This window comes from Homalodisca vitripennis, chromosome 4, assembly GCF_021130785.1.
Source record: "Homalodisca vitripennis isolate AUS2020 chromosome 4, UT_GWSS_2.1, whole genome shotgun sequence".
NCBI classification, from domain to species: Eukaryota; Metazoa; Arthropoda; class Insecta; order Hemiptera; family Cicadellidae; genus Homalodisca; species Homalodisca vitripennis.
Genome location: NC_060210.1, coordinates 46,586,940 through 46,605,564, shown reverse-complemented (window position 1 = coordinate 46,605,564; position 18,625 = coordinate 46,586,940). Strand labels below are relative to the sequence as shown.

The window sequence follows — 18,625 nt, the reverse complement described above, 5'->3', positions numbered from 1 at the left end:
ACTGGTAAATCTTTAATGTATTGTTAGAGGGAGCAAATAAACAAAAAACTAACTAATACTAAAAAGCAACAACTAATCGCAGTAGCAAATCCTTAATGTATTGTTAGAGAGCAAAGAAACAGCACAATTAACTTTCACGGGCATAACTTCTAGTAAACTAAAATGTGGCAACTAATCACTGTAGCAAATCTTTAATGTATTGTTAGAGGGAGCAAATAAATCATGCAGAGAATAACAAGCTTTATATTTTTATTACTGAACAATGCTTACCAGTACAAAAGATGCTGCAGCTGGCATTCATAAAACAAAACTATCTTAACAATGCAGCATTAACTACCTTTTCAGGATTTCATTTTGTACACAATTAATTGTTACTTATCTACAGAATCTTAGTGCTCCTCTTGGACAAACATAATGGAAGAAATTACAAACTATGTTCAGTGAAACACATATTCATAACTTCACAATAACTGATACATGTCAATACAAACTCAATCTCAACTTGATAAAATACGGATAATCACATACCTAGGTCTCCACTTCTGTATGTCAACCATACATAAAATTACATACTAAGAATTAGGACAGATGTGGTAAAGAAAATTTCAGTTTGGTACACTTTGCTTTGGTAAAAACTCAGGCTTTATTTTTCAATACACCTCATTATGGTACAACATTATAGGTATTTTAATTATTTATCAAAAACATAATGTATTATTACTGACAACTGCACACAGTTGGTCACCTACATTACTGTGCTTCAAATCAACGAAATTAGCTTGGTCTATATACTCGATTCTTGGACCAATACAATCAAAGTTTTTAGATCATATCCAATTGCATGTTTTTAAACGTTTATCATAATTTTAAAACCAATTTTGTTTATTTTAAAAAGTAATTTATGCCTAATTATATTCCTTTTATTGTCCATTTTAAGTTTTAGTGTCAGTAGAAGAGGCAGTTAAAGTAAAATAAAAACATAAATAACTTTGCAATAATAAGAAATCACGTTTACAATTAAACATGAATATGTACAATTGATTTAATAAAATTTGTGTTGTAAAAAGTAATTCATTTATTAAGCCCTAGAAATTATTAAAATCACACTTTAAAGCTGACTTCATCTAGTTTCAAGGAAGGTATATTATTAATCTATTTCATAATTTTAACAATGCATAAAAGGTTGAAAGTATTGTATTTGTATTAGTCTCCATAATTTAATTCTAAGCCTGACAGTTTTTTCAGTAGATTGTGCATTTTTCATCTGTAGAATATAAATTAAAAATAGAGAAAGTAATTAATTTATTATAATCAGTAAAGTTGCATAGTAATTCACTTTAATTTAATTGTGAGTTGTCATTGTGATAATACCAAAACATGGATTGAAACTACTCCACAATGTCCCATTATTAATTGTTGTTTCAAAAAAATAGGAGTCTACTGATAAGATTTATTCACTTTATTGTTCACTCCCCTACTTAGGTTTAAAAATGTAATCTCGAGATGTGCCTTTGTAAGTCACTGGATATGAAATGGCATCACTAACAAGCTGTAGAACATCAACAAATTGTATGACCTTTAAGTGAAATGACAACTTAATATCATTTACTTAACCTTAGAAATTTATTTTCTTGAACAAATTTAAAATGAAATTCAGTACATTAAATCTTTTTGTTGTACCAAAATGATCTGTAAAAGGCAAAACATTGTCTTGAGCTGATGTCCATTTTGTAACTGTATAAGTTCAGTGTTTCTTAGTGAAATGGTTCGATGCAAATATGATAGGTTTGTTTTGAGACCTTTATAAAAAAATTTAAAATTTGTTCTTTTAGCAAAACAAATTAGGAGTTACTGTATTCTTCAATGTATTTGTCACTTAAAATTAATACAAATTTTTATGGAGAGGCAATCAATAAAATCCTTAGTGTGTGTATGAAAACTATTAAGGAATACATTTTTCTATAAAAAGGTGAACATTTTACAATAAACCACGTTAAATTTAATAATTCTAAATAAAACTGCATTGTTCATGGTGAGATTTTTTAAACAATGTACTTCATTATGTTAATAACAATATATTTTTCCTTACATCACAATGTTCTAAAAATGTAATAAAAAGTAAGGTTTAATTACTACAACAGAATAAAAAAAGATGAAAATGCATGTCTTTTCAATGGTATGTACTATTATTTTACAGATTGTCATTACAAGACTGTTGGTCTATCTCAAAATTATAATATACTTAAAAGTAAAACAGACTATATAATTTGTGCAACAAATATTTTTGTAGGTTACTTATTTTATTAGTATACACTCTTACGGTGATATACACATTATCCATTTGGCTATCTAATAACAATTAACCGGTCAAGAAAATTTAAACACAGAAGTTTCACTGGAATAACTAACTACTCACAGCACAATCTGAGAGTCTGGTCTAGTAATACTATTAACTATACGTAGGTCTGCACTACAGAATTTTGCTAAATGATATTTAGATACTCTTACCACCCCCTCCCCCCTTATGACACATATGACAACTAAACATTGCCGATATGACTGCCAAATAATAGACATTTATTGCATTCAATTGAAACATTAGAACCATTTATATTAAACTGTTTTTTAGATCACAATTCACTCGCATTAATGGGGGAGAGTATTCTTATATATTTTGGATGACTGCATTATTTCATTTTCAAATACAATGTTGTGTTCAGAGCAGAAATCCTGTCCCTTTTCATAAAAAAACCAAATATAGCTGTCATGATTAGCAGATCAAAATGTTACATTCAGGGTGTAATTTTCATTTCTGTAAGAAAATTACTGAAACTTGAGATACTAAAGGGAATAGTATTTAATAAATAATAAATAATAGATACTATTTAATTACATTGTAATAGATTATTTATCTTCAATTATTTAGAAATAGTACAGTCCTCTACAAGGAAATTCAATTACAAATGTATTATTTTCCCAATTGTATGACATAATAATGATAGAAATTTAAACAATTCAATTTAATCTTTCATGGTAATTATTAAGGGTCTTACCTGATCAGATAAGTAATTTTTAAATGCTAACTTGGCACAATACCATAATACCAGAACTGGAAATCAGGATTAGGTTTGACTCTGCTATGGATGACAAATATGTTCGCAAGTTTAAGTAAAACAGACTATTATGAATCCAATTTAGCTAGGGATTTCATTTTGACAATCATAACAATAATAAAGCAGTTGTAAAAAATACTTGTTTTTAATACTCATATTTTTAAATCACTATAAGGTGTTCCACTAAAACACAAGTTTTATTAAGATCTCCCAATAATTAAACATTTGTTCATGGTTAAATACAATAAAAATATAAAAATAAAATCCTTACAAATAATGTATCTTATATAAAAATGGACGGATACAGTATAGGATGCACAACGCAAAAGGCATGTACTATTGTTTAAAAATATAATCCTAAAATACTCTAGGTGAATTAATAATAACACTATATTAGTCTATAATGTACATCTTATTATACTTTTAGTGCTGAAGCAAAGTAAATAAATGGAATGCTGTGCGTTTAAGTATATACAACAACAATAAATTCAGATTTAAACTTGACATTGGTGAAATAATATATACAAAATACACAGAGCTAGCACACATGATCTTTGACTTGTTTAGAGTACTATATTTCAGTAATTCATTGCTTTTAAAAATGTTACTAAGTTGGTCTAAGCAAATGTTTTTATTTTAAATTTCATATACTTTCCAATGGGACATATCATCCTTAGTGGTGGAGATATACAAAGCCCAAAGATAAAACTGTGATAACATATTGTTGAATAGTATCCTTCACAAGTGTTAAACCATTATTAAATAAAGGCAGAAAAATAATTGATTAACATTTGATCCAAATACACTTCTGACTGCACAAAATTTTAACAATAGAGTTATACTGGGGTTACAATTTGGCTCAGTCATTCACCTACATACGGACTATAATTCTACAAAATGTACATTAATAACCAACATGTTTATTACATACAACCTTAATTAATTAATTTGAACAAATTATAACACTTCTGATTTAAGTTGAGTACAACTAATTGTGAAGTGAATGATATGAGTGCCTGAAAAGTGCAGACAGCATTTGTAGAAGAAAGTAAAGACTTCCACTCTGGTTACAAATCAGGACTGATAAATATAAATAGTAGCAGTCAATATCTGCAACAAGAATCTAAACTAGTAAGTTTACACTATTCAATCAAGAAAGACCAGTAGATCCTGGACTTGAGTTCCACTCACTATTATGAACTTTTAACGACACTTTAGACAGCCATGCCCACTCAGAAAATGTTTTTAACCTTGCATGCAGCATGTTTCGTCCAACCAAATATGAAGAACTTTAAAAAAGACAGAACACTATTCAAATGTGCACTGTACTTGGGTACACATAAGCTGATGATCATTATAACGCTCATAGACTCGCATGTGGATTTAACGTGAAGTTTGGAGAGGCATCACAACTGGAGAATCTGCAGATTATGGAATACACACCATAGAATTAAGGGTTTAGGGATCTTTCCTTGGAAAATGTGAAGAAATACTCACTTTAAAACACATTTTATGCATTTAATCTAATTTCCTTCCATATGAAACAAAAACTACAAAATATGTATTGGTAAAATTTGGGGAGGGGAAAGTTTAAAAACCCACTGTCCTAAATCATAGACTTCACTTTGACTACTTTTCTAGATGATAGGCAAAATATGACATATTTCAAACTACGCCCATTTACCTAAACATCCTTATGACAAGTCCAACCTTCACCATAATATGATTGTCATGAGTTATGTTCATTTTATATTAAGTAGCACATACAAAATATTGAGTTAACTCTATAACTCAATAAAAATTCATAAATGTATTTTTGATAAATAAGGCAAAAAATCATTAGTACTGGCTCTGTATGTACAGAATGTTTTTAAAACCAGTCTTGAACTGGAATGTAAAATGAAAAACAATCTATTTCTTGCTAGGCACAAAACACTATTAATAACAATACGGACGGAATGATCTCAGATCAACATTAATGTAAACTTATTATATATAAACAGATCTTGATGATGTGAACATTCTTTTAAATGATTTTTTTTACAACAAACATAATAATATTGATACGACTAACAAATAAACTAGTTCATATAAATTTATATTTTTATGGGACATCTATGATGATAATCTATGACATGGATATGTTTTTCGTCCTATTTTTACTATTATGTATCATTTGTATTATATTAAATGTTAACAATTATGTTATCAATTACTAATTTTTGATTGCAAATAATATCTGAATCAACACTTTAAAAAAATTACTGCTTCTTTCAAAAGTATTTACACAGAGAACCATGTTGCAGATATATTTTCTCATATTTCTGTGGTGAAAGGTCGCACCACAGATGTTTGCCGCATTTTACAGAATTTGGTAATCTTTTTGTGATTACACTATTAGCAACTTGGGTGCTTGTCTTATCTCTTCTCATTTCTTCACACAACTCTGATATCCGTTGGATTTTAGCCCACTTTTTTTAATAATTATACTCTTTAGTTCTCTGCACCCAGTTCAGTAATATCCCTCTGACAAGAATTTAAAATTACAAATACAATCACTTACTTGATAATTCAAGTTCTGTGTAACATGTTTTTTTAGGACAAATTTTCTTTTTAAATATAACAAATATTTTATTTAAAAGCTTAAAAATGTACATATAATAATTTCCTAATATGCGAACATAAATTTTACGTCCACCTTTACAGTACTTGTTTTTTTTTTTTAATAAATGTATATATATATATATATATATATATGTGTATAAAATGTTTGTAATATGCCATCACATGATCCTTTGTGTTCTGAAAGTGAGTGCGATCTCTCATCTGTTAACTTAAAAAAGTACCTTGGCATCAAGAATTGTATTTTGGTTATTAAATCATTAGTATTGAAAAAACTATAATTACTCTCAAAAACAAAATTATTGTGTAGTTTAAACTGAGCTAATCTTAAAATTGTCATAGATTACATTTGGAAAGTCCCATTCATATTTACAGCTCTAAATATGCTTAGAGCTTTAGCTGCTTTGAAAGCTAATAGATTTGTAAATTCTTTATTGCAAATGGTATAATGATCTAGATTATTAACTTAACCTATAATATTTAAAATTATTAATATAGTAGAACATTACATGAACACTATATTGAAAAACATGTTTATGGTGCTTTACTTTCGTACAAATTGTATATTCATACTGCTAGTAGTAGGCTACATTAACAAACTAACTCACATAAAAAGATTAATAATAAATAAATTATGGAGAATTCATTGACGTTGGTGGAAAATAGGTAAAATGTTGCCTGTAAATTCAAAGTTTGGAATAGTCAATAACCCTGATAATCAGATAAATCATTATCATATAATTTATGCAAATATTTATAATCAAGTTTGTTTTTGTACATAGTAAATTCTAGTGCCGGTGTTGTATACATTGAAATGATAAGCTTTTATTGTTTAAACATTATTAAAACTTAAATATTTACTTTTTAAAACCATTAACATTTTGACATATGTCTTTTAATATTGTATTTTATCACAATGAGAGCCTAAGTTGGTTGTGAAAAAACCTAGATTTCAATACATATACAACTATGTAATTCACATAACCGTTACATCAATCGTATATATCAATAACTTAAGCAATTCTTCAAAAATTAAATGAGTTTTAAGCTATTATGATGAAGATGAAAAACCTCTAAACACAAAATAAGTAAAAGTGGCGAATATTACTATTTTAACACCATACATTGTGTTCATGTTAGTTTTCTTATGAATTCTTTATGTTCGTTCTGCTTAGATCAAATTTGGTAAGACTATAAAGCAAAAATTAAAAACAAGCTTATTGATTAGTAAAAACCAGCTGTTACTAAAAGTATCATGACTAGAATGCAAATTTTTTTTAATTGCCATATAGCCTATTTAACTTTAAATTCTTTATTTCGATAGACAGTTTCTTATTCCCTCTTTTAGGACTTGCATTATCAAATATTACTAATTATTAACGTACATGATCCTGTGATGGTTGTAACAAAATAAAATTACTCCCACTTTCTCTAAACACTCAGGTTTAAATTATTTTAGAATACCGCCTAGCACTTTATGCATACAACTTCAGGAAATCAGCACGGCACTCAAAGGGTTAAATATGATTTACATTTGTCATATCATCATATCATATCAATCATATTTAACCCTTAACACAATTGTAACACAGTACATAAGATTATCATACTAGTATATGCTACTTTATAACAATACAGTAATAACATAACTCATTATATTTATTCAACTTCAAACATTAGTAAAACTATTATTTTGTTATTGGAAGATTTGGCAAGTTAGTTTTTACATCATGTTATCAATCAATCAATCTGTAACAGGTATATAAAGTTACAAAAACATGTTTGCTTTAAATTGTTAATGCTTCATTTCTCACACTATTAATTAGAGAAAACTAAAGATTAATATTTTATTTTCTTTATAAAACCTAGTTTTGTATTTAATTTTAAAAATTAGTATATAAAAAAATGTTTGTGTATATATCCCTTCTAAAAATCTAGGTACTTGTTGCTTGTGCACATAAACTTAAGAAGGATTTAAAAATTTGTATAAAAAGTCAAATTGCACTGTATGACACAATGACTTTCTAGAAATGAAGACCTACAGAAAGACAAGGCCCAGTCTTTTACAAAGAAAGTCTTGAAGATCTTAAGCTTTGGTCTCCTGTTCCATCTCAAATCTAGTTTGAGATTCCTTCATATAGGTTCTTTTCTTTTTTTGAATGTTTGCCTCAACCATAAATAAAGTCCCAGCAATTAATGCTTCAATTACACCAGCCACTGCTAGAGCAAACGACCACCCGAAAAAGTTGTTTGAATGACCAGGCATCCAGTTGCTTCTGTTGGCAAACAACACAAATACGATAACAGCCAGTCCTCCACACACACCTGCAAAGGATACAAAAAATTATATAATGGCAGACAAACAAGCAACAAATTTTATTTATATATATATATATATATATATATATATATATAATTTCAATAAACACTGAATCGCAAAAAGTACTTGCTCCGCCGGGAGTCGAACCCGGATTTCTCACTTGCCGGGTGAATGTGCTACCAATAGACTCCCGGCGGAGCAAGTACTTTTTGCGATTCAGTGTTTATTGAAATTAAATAAGGCTATTGCCATTTATACAATTTAATGTATATATATATATATATATATATATATATATATATATATACATTCCTGGCCATTTCTATTCCTTGTGCACCTATTCTGTGCATGGAAAATTACCAGACTTACTAGTGCAACCAGACTTATACAGTAGTTCATATGTTATACTAAATTATATCTTCTCCTCCTACATTACTTAACCTAATATGACTGACTGCAATATATTTATACTGTCATATTACAATTAAATCACTGATGAAATGTTATGTTGAATTAAAATAAAGTATTATCGAATTGGCTTATTAAGACCTATATTCCGGTCTGGCCTTACAACTATAGGTTGAGGATCATCACAATTCCATGAAACGAAAATCAAAATGAATATTAATTACACTTTACATTTTAAATAATAATTGATAATGAAATATATAATGATCCTGAATATTTTCTTGATCCAATCAATATTGCAGTTTCGATCTAGAAAACAGAATGTTAAAATTTGACTCACTGCCCCGTTTTAACTTTAAATATAACAAGGTAGGAGCAATACACTACACCATGTGTTGGTGTGGTAACATGCTCTGCTGATGTTGCATGCAAAATTTCAAATTTATAGCTCACTTTATTTTCGAGATGTCCTGCAGACAGATAGACAGCCAATCATACAAAAAAGAATATCACAGAAGTCATTCTTGTAGAAATAATGTTTTGAAGTCATGCAAAATTTGAAGTCTAAATATGAAATATTTCTTAATATAGATATCTTGCTACATGATACGTTGACATTTCAGTTCACTAAATTGATTTTCATGTAAGTGTATCACTGATTGAACGATCTGGTACGTTATCTGAGATTTGACAAACAGTACCTGCATTCAAGTTCAGATAATGTGAGCTCTCATGCATGTTTACTTGAACTTTTCCTATTTATGATATGTACGTATGTATTTACCTACTTATATAGTTCATTAATACATAGTAGATAGGGATAGGGTGACCAGTGGTGTATGGTTGTCTGTATATCTATCTTTCCACAGCACATCTCAATAATGAAATATGCCATAGATCTTAGGTCTTTGGGAGTCCTCAGCCTCTGGAAGTTCCTAATATCTGGAAGTGTTTAACATGTAAAAAAGAAATCAGTCACTAAATGTTGTTTGAGTACGATATCTTTTAGGTGTTAAAGAGCTCTCAGTCTTTGGGAATTTCTAGCCTCAAAAAGCTCCAGACTTCACGTGGTTAATCTATAATTGTGACTTGTATTGTTCTACAAAATATATCAATAGTTTTATAGTTGTCAATCTTGACAAGTGTAGTTATTTTACTTCAATCATCTTTATAATGTGATATTTGCATTAACTATCATAATACAGAGTGAATACAAAGTCTACTCACCAACACCCAGCAGAATCCCTCCAATCAATGTGATAAGTTGAACGAATCGAGTCTGGTCAGGACCAAAACACAAAAAGAACAGAAGCACAAGAATAAAACTGGCAAGAATTCCTAGGAATGCCAAAGTAAAAAAGAACTGTGTCCATATTATAAACCCTGAAAACAGATTACAATAATTAGTAACAAACAATGCACAAAATTACAACTAATAGTTATTACAATCTGACAGTTTATCTTATTCCATTGTGGTCTTGCAAATGTGCATTACACTAAATGAAAGTTGTTGATTAGTTGAAAAAGACTATAAATGTAGTTATAATTACTTAAAAATTTATATTTATTTTCCAAATAATTTCTTTAAACATATTTTGTAAAATTATATTTTTTAATGTTTTTAGAATGTCTTAAAGCGCAATGTTTTAGTTTAGGGTAGGGTCCAATAAGCGGACCCGGTTTTTTATATCGAAATTGGCAAACGATATTACTTAATCATAACCATCGATATAATCAATCGATACTGATTAATTATTTTTAACAATTAACTTAAATAATCTATATGAACAGCTGTAAACACTTTCAAATAATACAATTAAGGTAATATTTTAAATTTCACATAAGTAACATTGTGTATTAAAAATGGCTGTCAATCTTAGGAAGCTTCACAAAATTGCTTTAAAAGACGATAAAACATGTTTTTTATGGCTTCAGAATGTTGGGTTAGTGCCTAAGAATCCATTATGTGATATTTGTGGAAAGGTAAGAAATATAACTGTCAGAGGAGCTAACATGGTCGTCTTTAGATGCAAAAAAGAAGGTAATGGTGGACACAACTTTAGTAAAAACGCACTGAAGAATAGTTTTTTTGAAGGGTCAAAGTTCGGACTGCGCAATATTGTGACTTTAATGTACTTATTTTCCAGAAATCAGACAAATTACGATTTTTTTAATTCTTGAGTGTAGTTCTGATTTACACAGTCCAACTAGAAGTACGATATCTGACTGGCTGTCGTTTTGCAGGGAAGTGTGTTTTGTTTGGATAGATGATAAGTTTAATAGGGAAGAAAAGCTTGGAGGTCCTGGAGTGGTGGTGGAAATTGATGAGAGTAAAATTGGTAAACGTAAAAATAACCAAGGGAGGTTGGTAGAAGGAACCTGGATTCTAGGTTTAATAGAAACTATACCGGAAGGACAAAAACGTGGGGGTATATATAGGATAGAGATTTGTCCTGAAAACAAACGAGATGCAAAAACTTTCATTCCTCTCGTACTAAAACACGTGCAGCCTGGAACAACCATAGTTACAGATATGTGGAAAGCATATTTTGGATTAAGTGATTGTGGTTTTGTCCATTTTACTGTCAACCACAGTGAAAACTTTTTAAACCCAGCAACTGGTGCCAACACTCAGACAGTTGAAAGTTCGTGGAGAGCCGTAAAACGTAGTCTAAGAAGTGGTATCCCAGCCGACCTTCTCGCAGATCACCTCTGTGAATATTTATATAGAAGAGAGGTACGGTTTTCTGAAGAGGACGCATTCAACCATTTCTTAAAAGCTGTAAAAAATTGCTACCCAGGCGAAGACATGTAGATAGTTTGACAAATTTCCGTTTCCTATTCTAATTATTTTTTTGTTCTAATTTATTTTCTATTCCCAATGTTTGTTATCATTTCTTAATTATTTTTGGTTTTGCTGTTTGATTGTTCTCGTTCTGTTTCATTTAGTTAAAGTTATGAGTGTCCCTGATTTTGGTTATGTTCATTTATTATTTGTTACATCATTAAATTCACATTTTAATTTAAAACATATGATTGTTATTACTTTTATATCGATTGATAGTCTATGATTCGATATGCGAATATTAGGTATCGAATATTAGGTATCGATGATTATATTTTTCGATATAAAAAACCGGGTCCGCTTATTGGACCCTACCCTTAGTTTAACATATACTTCTTAGTTTAGATTTGTGAGGGTAACTGACATTTACACTGAGGTCACCTATAGTGACAACATATACACAGAACACTGAAGGGATCACACTGGAAAGACTGCAGAAGAAGCCCTTTGATTATTACGGATTCTTTACATAGATGGTGTATGAGCAGTTTAGTCGCACATTTAAGAGAGGTTAGATGAATTCTACTAAACAGCTATACATGCCATATATTCAAACATCAAGTTACCACAGAAGTTAAAAAACCATTCGGGTTTACCATTTTTGGACACGATGATGAGGAAATAAGACAGAAAGATTATTGAATTTCACCATCATCCAGCCCGAGTTACAAGAATTTAATACTAATTAATCATGTTATTTAGCCTACATATGATCAAAATAATTAGAATAAAGAGAAGAAGACATTGCACAAGACATTATGGAAGAATGGATATATTACTCTATACATGACTTAAAAACAATGTTATAGTTTATTTAATCCACCCTAAGAGAGAGAAACTTTATCAATTTTTCTCAGGAGGGCTTCCTCCAATGTCTCTTGTCCTCTACAACCACTAACTCCTCTCAACCCTTGTCATCTTCCTTCTCTTAGCCTCAGAATCAATTTTTCCAGACAGCTCATAGAGGCAAAGAAATGTCCTTTAGCAACCTAATTCACCTGTTTCCTTTCATAGCATCCTTTCCCTCTGTCCGTCTTTCATTTTCCTTTCCTTAGACATCAATTTTCTTATATAAAATTTGTTTCCAACTAGAAACTACAAACTACCAAACAATCAATTGCTTAACTACAATTGTCTGTATCTCAAGATTAAAAATCTAAATAAATGAATATCATGTAAAGTTTTGTTTTTAAGTTTACCAGTTCTTGGGAGCTAATTGCCCCATTGCCTTCCTCTGGCCTTGATCCAAAAGTTAAACCTCCCTGAACATCCCTAAAACAGCCTAGCAGTCACAGAAGTGAGAATATGCCAATGGTTCCTCAGTCAGATTCTGACAATTTTTACTCACCGCTTTCAGCTTGTTGGGAGTGCATGGTACCAATGACTAGGTGGTTACAGATAAAACCCCAGAAAGGAGAAGATTATTCACCATTATTTAGTTGTTCCGACAATACACTGGATATACATTGGGAGTATTCTGAAGAAGGCCAAGGCCTGCTCCCATATACGAAAAAGACGGTGAGGAGGAGAGAGAGAGGAGGTAATCCATTATAACAGGAGGAGGGGAAAACAGAGGAAGAACAGGGAAAGAAAGAGAGAATAGAGCACACTGTGTAAATCTGGGTGTGGTATTACCTTCCTGTCAATTGATATTTCAAATTAATACAGATAATACATTGTATCACTATAACACATACTTACATGGCATAAGGTAACCTCTGATTTGGTCATACCCAGTAGTGAAAGGGTCAAATATCCAACGACAACCAACAAAAAATCTTCGCTGGTATTCATCTTGTGGATCAGGTAAGGACCTAAAGCAGTGAGTCCATAGTCCTAGTCTTTGTAATTTGGCTCCTGTGATGCGGTCATCACTCACCAACCATGATGCAGAGAAGAATGCAACAAATATTGAAACGAATGCAAGAGCAAATATTCCCACGCCAACATTACCTGCTAAACTTCTCCTCTTCATCCTGCAAGAAAGACACGACATCAGTATTTGAGCTTTATTATAACACATAATATACTTTGAACTACCTAACATGTTTGTAGCTGTGTGAACACATTTGCGTCCATCATATTATGCATTATGAAATAGTTTGCTACTCAGCCAGGAATCGAATTGGAATTTTTTTTAATTTTACACAATAGTCAACACATTTTTTTGACCCATTGCTCATGGGACTTCAAGTGGATTTCAGCACCCACTAGGCGGGATTTGACCTTAAGAGGCATTCAGAAATAATGATAGCTTCGTACCACCGGCCACTCCACCGAGTGCATGAACCAAATGTCTGAACCTGCAGTATCTCTCATACTAAGCAGAATTGCTATTCCAACAACTCGTAATAAGTAAGGTAAAATTAAAGTGTGTCACGATGGTCTAAACACAGCTTTCTGGTCTCAAATCAGAATCCTTTAGGGGGATTTCAGTTCATTTCCTTTTAACTGAAATCACATGGTGCTATATTAGGGGAGTATGGAGCCTGGCGTTTTATGGAGATGCTGTATTTGCAAGAAGTTTTGAACAGGTTTGAAGAATGCCCTGACTATCGTTCTAAGCTACCAAGACTTTGTGGTCAAATTAGTCCAGGACATTTCCATTGCACAAATTTTAGTCCTACTGGTGGCAGTTGGTAGTTAACTAAAACTGACCCCAAAATTGCCAAATCTCCATTTAATTACAGCAGAAGTACCGTGGGTCTATTACAATGTGTGCTACCAATATATATATTTTCGCTATTTTGGATTTTGTTACGAATCTTATTTTACTCCTTATATGTGTTGAAAATTAAAATGTTATCAAAAACTTTATGTCACTTACCATTCTTTACTTGAAAAAATAAGTTAGAAGAAAAATACCTCATTGGCAGTTATCTCTTAAATAATAGAGCATTTATTTTCAAATCAATGCTATATATAACAATATAGTTTATTTATTTTGAGTATTTTTTTTCAAGATTTTTAATGTGAAGACTTGCAGATAGCCTGAATTAATAGCATACCAATTAAGGAAGTTCCCAGGGCCACAACACCAGGGCTAATTAGATTACTGCCTCAACACTGCTAGATTTCCTTCAAACCAAAACATGTTGATCTAAAATATACTGTTATATTGGTATTTACTGAATTTGGAAAAGAATATAGAATATAAGGCTTTTTTCTTTTTTTTAATTGAAAGCAATATACCTATTTCTTTTAATTTTTGAATCTTGAAAAAAAGATGATCTATTATTGGGCTTCTAGTTGTAGTTTTATTTTTTAGATTAACACTTGGTAATAGGTATGTATGTTGGATGCTTATAACAGAAATGGCATTTCCATGTGCATATGTGTAACATATAAAATTTCTACAGGGTCAGATTACAAAAGCCTGAATGCTACAAAACATTATAAACACACCTTTAACCAAAATTGTAATAGATGGGGAGTTCTCTCATTCTGCAATCTTCAAAAGGAATTGGGGCTGTTGTTACACAAACAACCATAAATTTCAAATATCAATAACTGAACAACAAAGAAAACTGCTTCTTTTTCAAATCAAACTAGGCTACACAACACAATATAATCAATGATATATCAACAAATTTTAATCAAACAAGATGAGCAACAAATATACAAAATGGCAAACAGGACTGAAATAAATAAGGAAATAACATTAACCAAACCAGGACAGGATAAAAAAAGCTCTTATTAACTAAAAAACTAAATTAACTAAGTAAAAGTAAATTAACTTAATCTCAAATTCAGTTGACCTGCTAAAATTCCCCAATTATTTGCCACATATTATTGTTGATAACTCTGTTATCTCTTCATCTTATGTCTACCCGTCATAATATAGTTACCCATAATCCCAATTTCTTAGCAGTATTCTAGATTGTTTGAATATTTGTAGAATAAAACCTATATTTCTCATACCTATGTTACTAACTTTTGTGCAATATATGGTTTGTAAAGCCTAAACATTTGCTGTGGGTAGTTTGTATAGTCTAGGCCCCCAACTACTAAAAGAATATTGTTAAGTGGTTTTAGTGATGCACGATTGCGAGGCTTTATAATAGAAACATTTCAATTCTCAGAACCTTTCATAACATATAAGAATGATCAATCTGCATTCTAAATGTTGCTGGTTATTCAACTTATATCATTTACTTAAGTTGTTAAAGCCATCATTGAATCACACATTTTGGTAAAAAGTAAACACAGTGATTTCATTATAAAATTAAGAAATATAATATTAAAATATGCATAAACACTTGCCCAAAATTTAAAATCAAAACTTAATTCTTAATAGAATATTTATAGAATAGAGAGTGTTAAGTATATTAGTAACTTGCGTATATTAATAATGGAATATTAAAAAAAATACAAATATTACAAAATTACTATCACAGTAATAATAAAACTTAGCATTTTAAAACATATTTAATCATTATATAAAACATGGTAGCTATTACAATAACTAGTTTATTGTTTACCATTGACTTTCTCATACACTGAGACGTAATCAAAGATTACATAACATTATTAGACTAAACCGTCAACTATCAGAAACAATGTTAAGAAAACTATTTGATCTGAATTCTCGGATTCCAATCTACTTTCTCTGTCCATGATAATTAAATAAAGCGGTCAATGAAAATATTCACTATGCAGGGCAGGAACAGAATAACTGAAATGGTTTAAAGATATTTATATGATATTTACATAGGCTACTTAAAAATTCTTTAATGTTTATAACGTGATAAGTAGACCTGGTTTTTTATATTGATATTAACAAAAGGAATTACTTAATTATAACCATTAATATAACCAGCCAACACTAATTAATTGATTTTTAACAATAACTAACTTATCTTTATCAACAATTGACACTTTTTTTAGATAATAAACTTAATATTGAATTTTTTTAATAAGTGACTCCTTTGAATTCAAAATGACAGTGATCTTAGGAAAACTTAATGAATTTCAGCTATTGGAAGGGATCATTCAATGCAAATGTTGAGAAGCTCCAGTACACCTTCACATTACGAACCTAAGTCTATGACAGCATCAGAATTCAGATGCTGCACATAAGAGAAAGGTGAACTGGAGCTAAACTCAACATTCACATTATAGAAATTGCTTTAGAATATGATAAAACATGTGTTTCTTGGCTTCAAGAAATTGGTCCTGTTCTGAAAAACCCATTATGTAGCCTAAACAATATATTCACAGACATATGAAAGGCATAGTTGAGTTAATGTGGTTTTGTGCATTTTACTGTCTTTCGTAGTGAATGTTTTTTTAAATCTAGCAACTGGTGCTAATACTCAAGACAGTCAAAAGCTTGCGGAGAGGCATGAAATGGAGTTTTAAAAGTGGAATACTAGCCGACCAGTAGATCATCTCTTTAAGCATTTGAAAAGTAAAAAGGTACGGTTTTCTGGAGATGATGCTTTTTCAGTGTTTTGGTATTATTAGAGGCCACCATTTTTGGAACAGTTTTTCTTACCTGGGACCTAAAAAATTACATTACTATCAAGAACAGACTATTTGATTTACTGTGAAAATTATAAGTTATTATGACTTTGACTAACTGAGCGCTCACATGATCTTAGCTTGAATTTAGGTACTATCTCGAGGGATGCTTTTCTTTTTTTTGCCTGAAGTGTAGGGTGGCACAACAAAAGCCTTCACTGATGGCCAGGGACATTTTTTATTGGTACTTTCCGGACCTCAGATCACGTGCCAAATTGTCCAATGTGATTTGACATTAGTTATACGTACCTTGGCGCCACCCTGCACTACTGGCAAAAAAAGACAAATATACCTTAAGATAATACTAAATTCATGCTCAGATCATGTGTGCGATCGTGAATGACAGAGTAGCCTCCTCACGGACATTGCTTCCTTGTGGGAAGCAGAAAATACGAACATTTGTTGTGACATAATTTTCACAGTAAGTCAAATAAAGTCTGTTCTTTCAAATAATGTAGTTTTTTAGACCTCCGGTAAGAAAAACTGTTAAAAAATAGTGGCCTTCAGATAGTACCACAGTACCATGCTTTCAACCAAGTCTTGATAGCAGTTAATCATTGCTACACAGGAAGAAATCATATAAATAGTTCTATAAATTTCTTATTTTCTGTTCTATATGTTTGTTAAATATTGTTATCAGGCTGCAGTATATTAAATGGATCAACAGGCCTCAACTCAACCGAATCATGATTTATCGAATATGGAATCATCGATATTCATGTCCATCCAAAGGACAGAAAGCAAAATATCAGATTATTAACACAGTCAAATAATTTTAAAACTAATTAAGAACTGGTTTTATGCAAGCTACAATAACTTTCTTCTGAATAGAAATCTATAGTTTTGAATCAACATCTAGATAAGTCTAGTACAGTACTTAGTCATTTCAGAAAAGTAACAAATAGGTTAATAGTGTATCAAATAAAAATAGAACTATTTACACGTCTTTTTATTAGTTGGATTAATACTTAAATCGACTTTGTTAGAACTAAAATTGTATATTCTCAGTTCTAACGTATAAAATAATTTCTATAAAGAAAACTAGTTCAACAATAAACAATCAACTTCGTCTATGCTATATCACATATTTACCTGAAATATCTTCAAATAAAACAGAATAGGAAAACTTGATTTCAGTATTATTTACTATTGTGTGTGATCATAAATTAGACTAAATGTAATATTTTTTTAATAAAATAACTGTATAAACACTTTTAACACTCTTGTTTACGTTTCCAAAGTAAAAACAAAATGAAATAATGAAATGGAACGGGAACGCCCATTTGTTTCACTTTACTCCGTTGTTCCACCGTCTACTTCCATGAGAAGTGACTCGACTGATGAAGATTGAGATTGGAGAAACGAAACGAGAGAGGACTAGAAACGGTGAACTTAAACGGAGAAAGTTGGAACTAACACTGTTGCCGCGCTGCACAAATATATTTTAGTGTACTCAAATTCATATACTAAATAATTGTAAAACTAAGTTAGAAACTCTTTATTTACTTACTTGGTGAAAATCGTAAAGAATAAAACCAATGGTGAAATATTTTACTGCAAAGCCTTACCAGCAGATATTGCAACTATTCGAATATCGCTGTATGTTTGAATCAAGCCGACATTGAGTGCCGCTGACGCAACCTGTGGGAAGGGAATCCTGTATTCACTATCCGTATGACACACTTCGTCATGGCCATTGTTGTGGTTTTTGTGCAACAACACTTAACTCACATGTTTGAAGGCCACGAAGAGAAGATGTTTCTCACGTCACATTAATTTAACGACCAGATGTAC

General features: G+C 30.7%; 1 protein-coding gene across 1 annotated transcript; it reads right to left on the bottom strand.

The window, feature by feature from the left end:
• Window positions 1–232: 232 nt before the first annotated feature.
• LOC124359282 (transmembrane protein 182) lies at window positions 233–18,163 on the bottom strand. Its single transcript, XM_046811898.1, has 4 exons — window positions 17,924–18,163; window positions 13,010–13,284; window positions 9,691–9,846; window positions 233–8,060 (listed from the first exon to the last, which is right to left on the bottom strand). Exons 2-4 carry the CDS (start codon window positions 13,281–13,283, stop codon window positions 7,822–7,824), a joined length of 669 nt encoding a protein of 222 aa, XP_046667854.1. The 5' UTR covers window position 13,284; window positions 17,924–18,163; the 3' UTR covers window positions 233–7,821.
• Window positions 18,164–18,625: the final 462 nt, after the last annotated feature.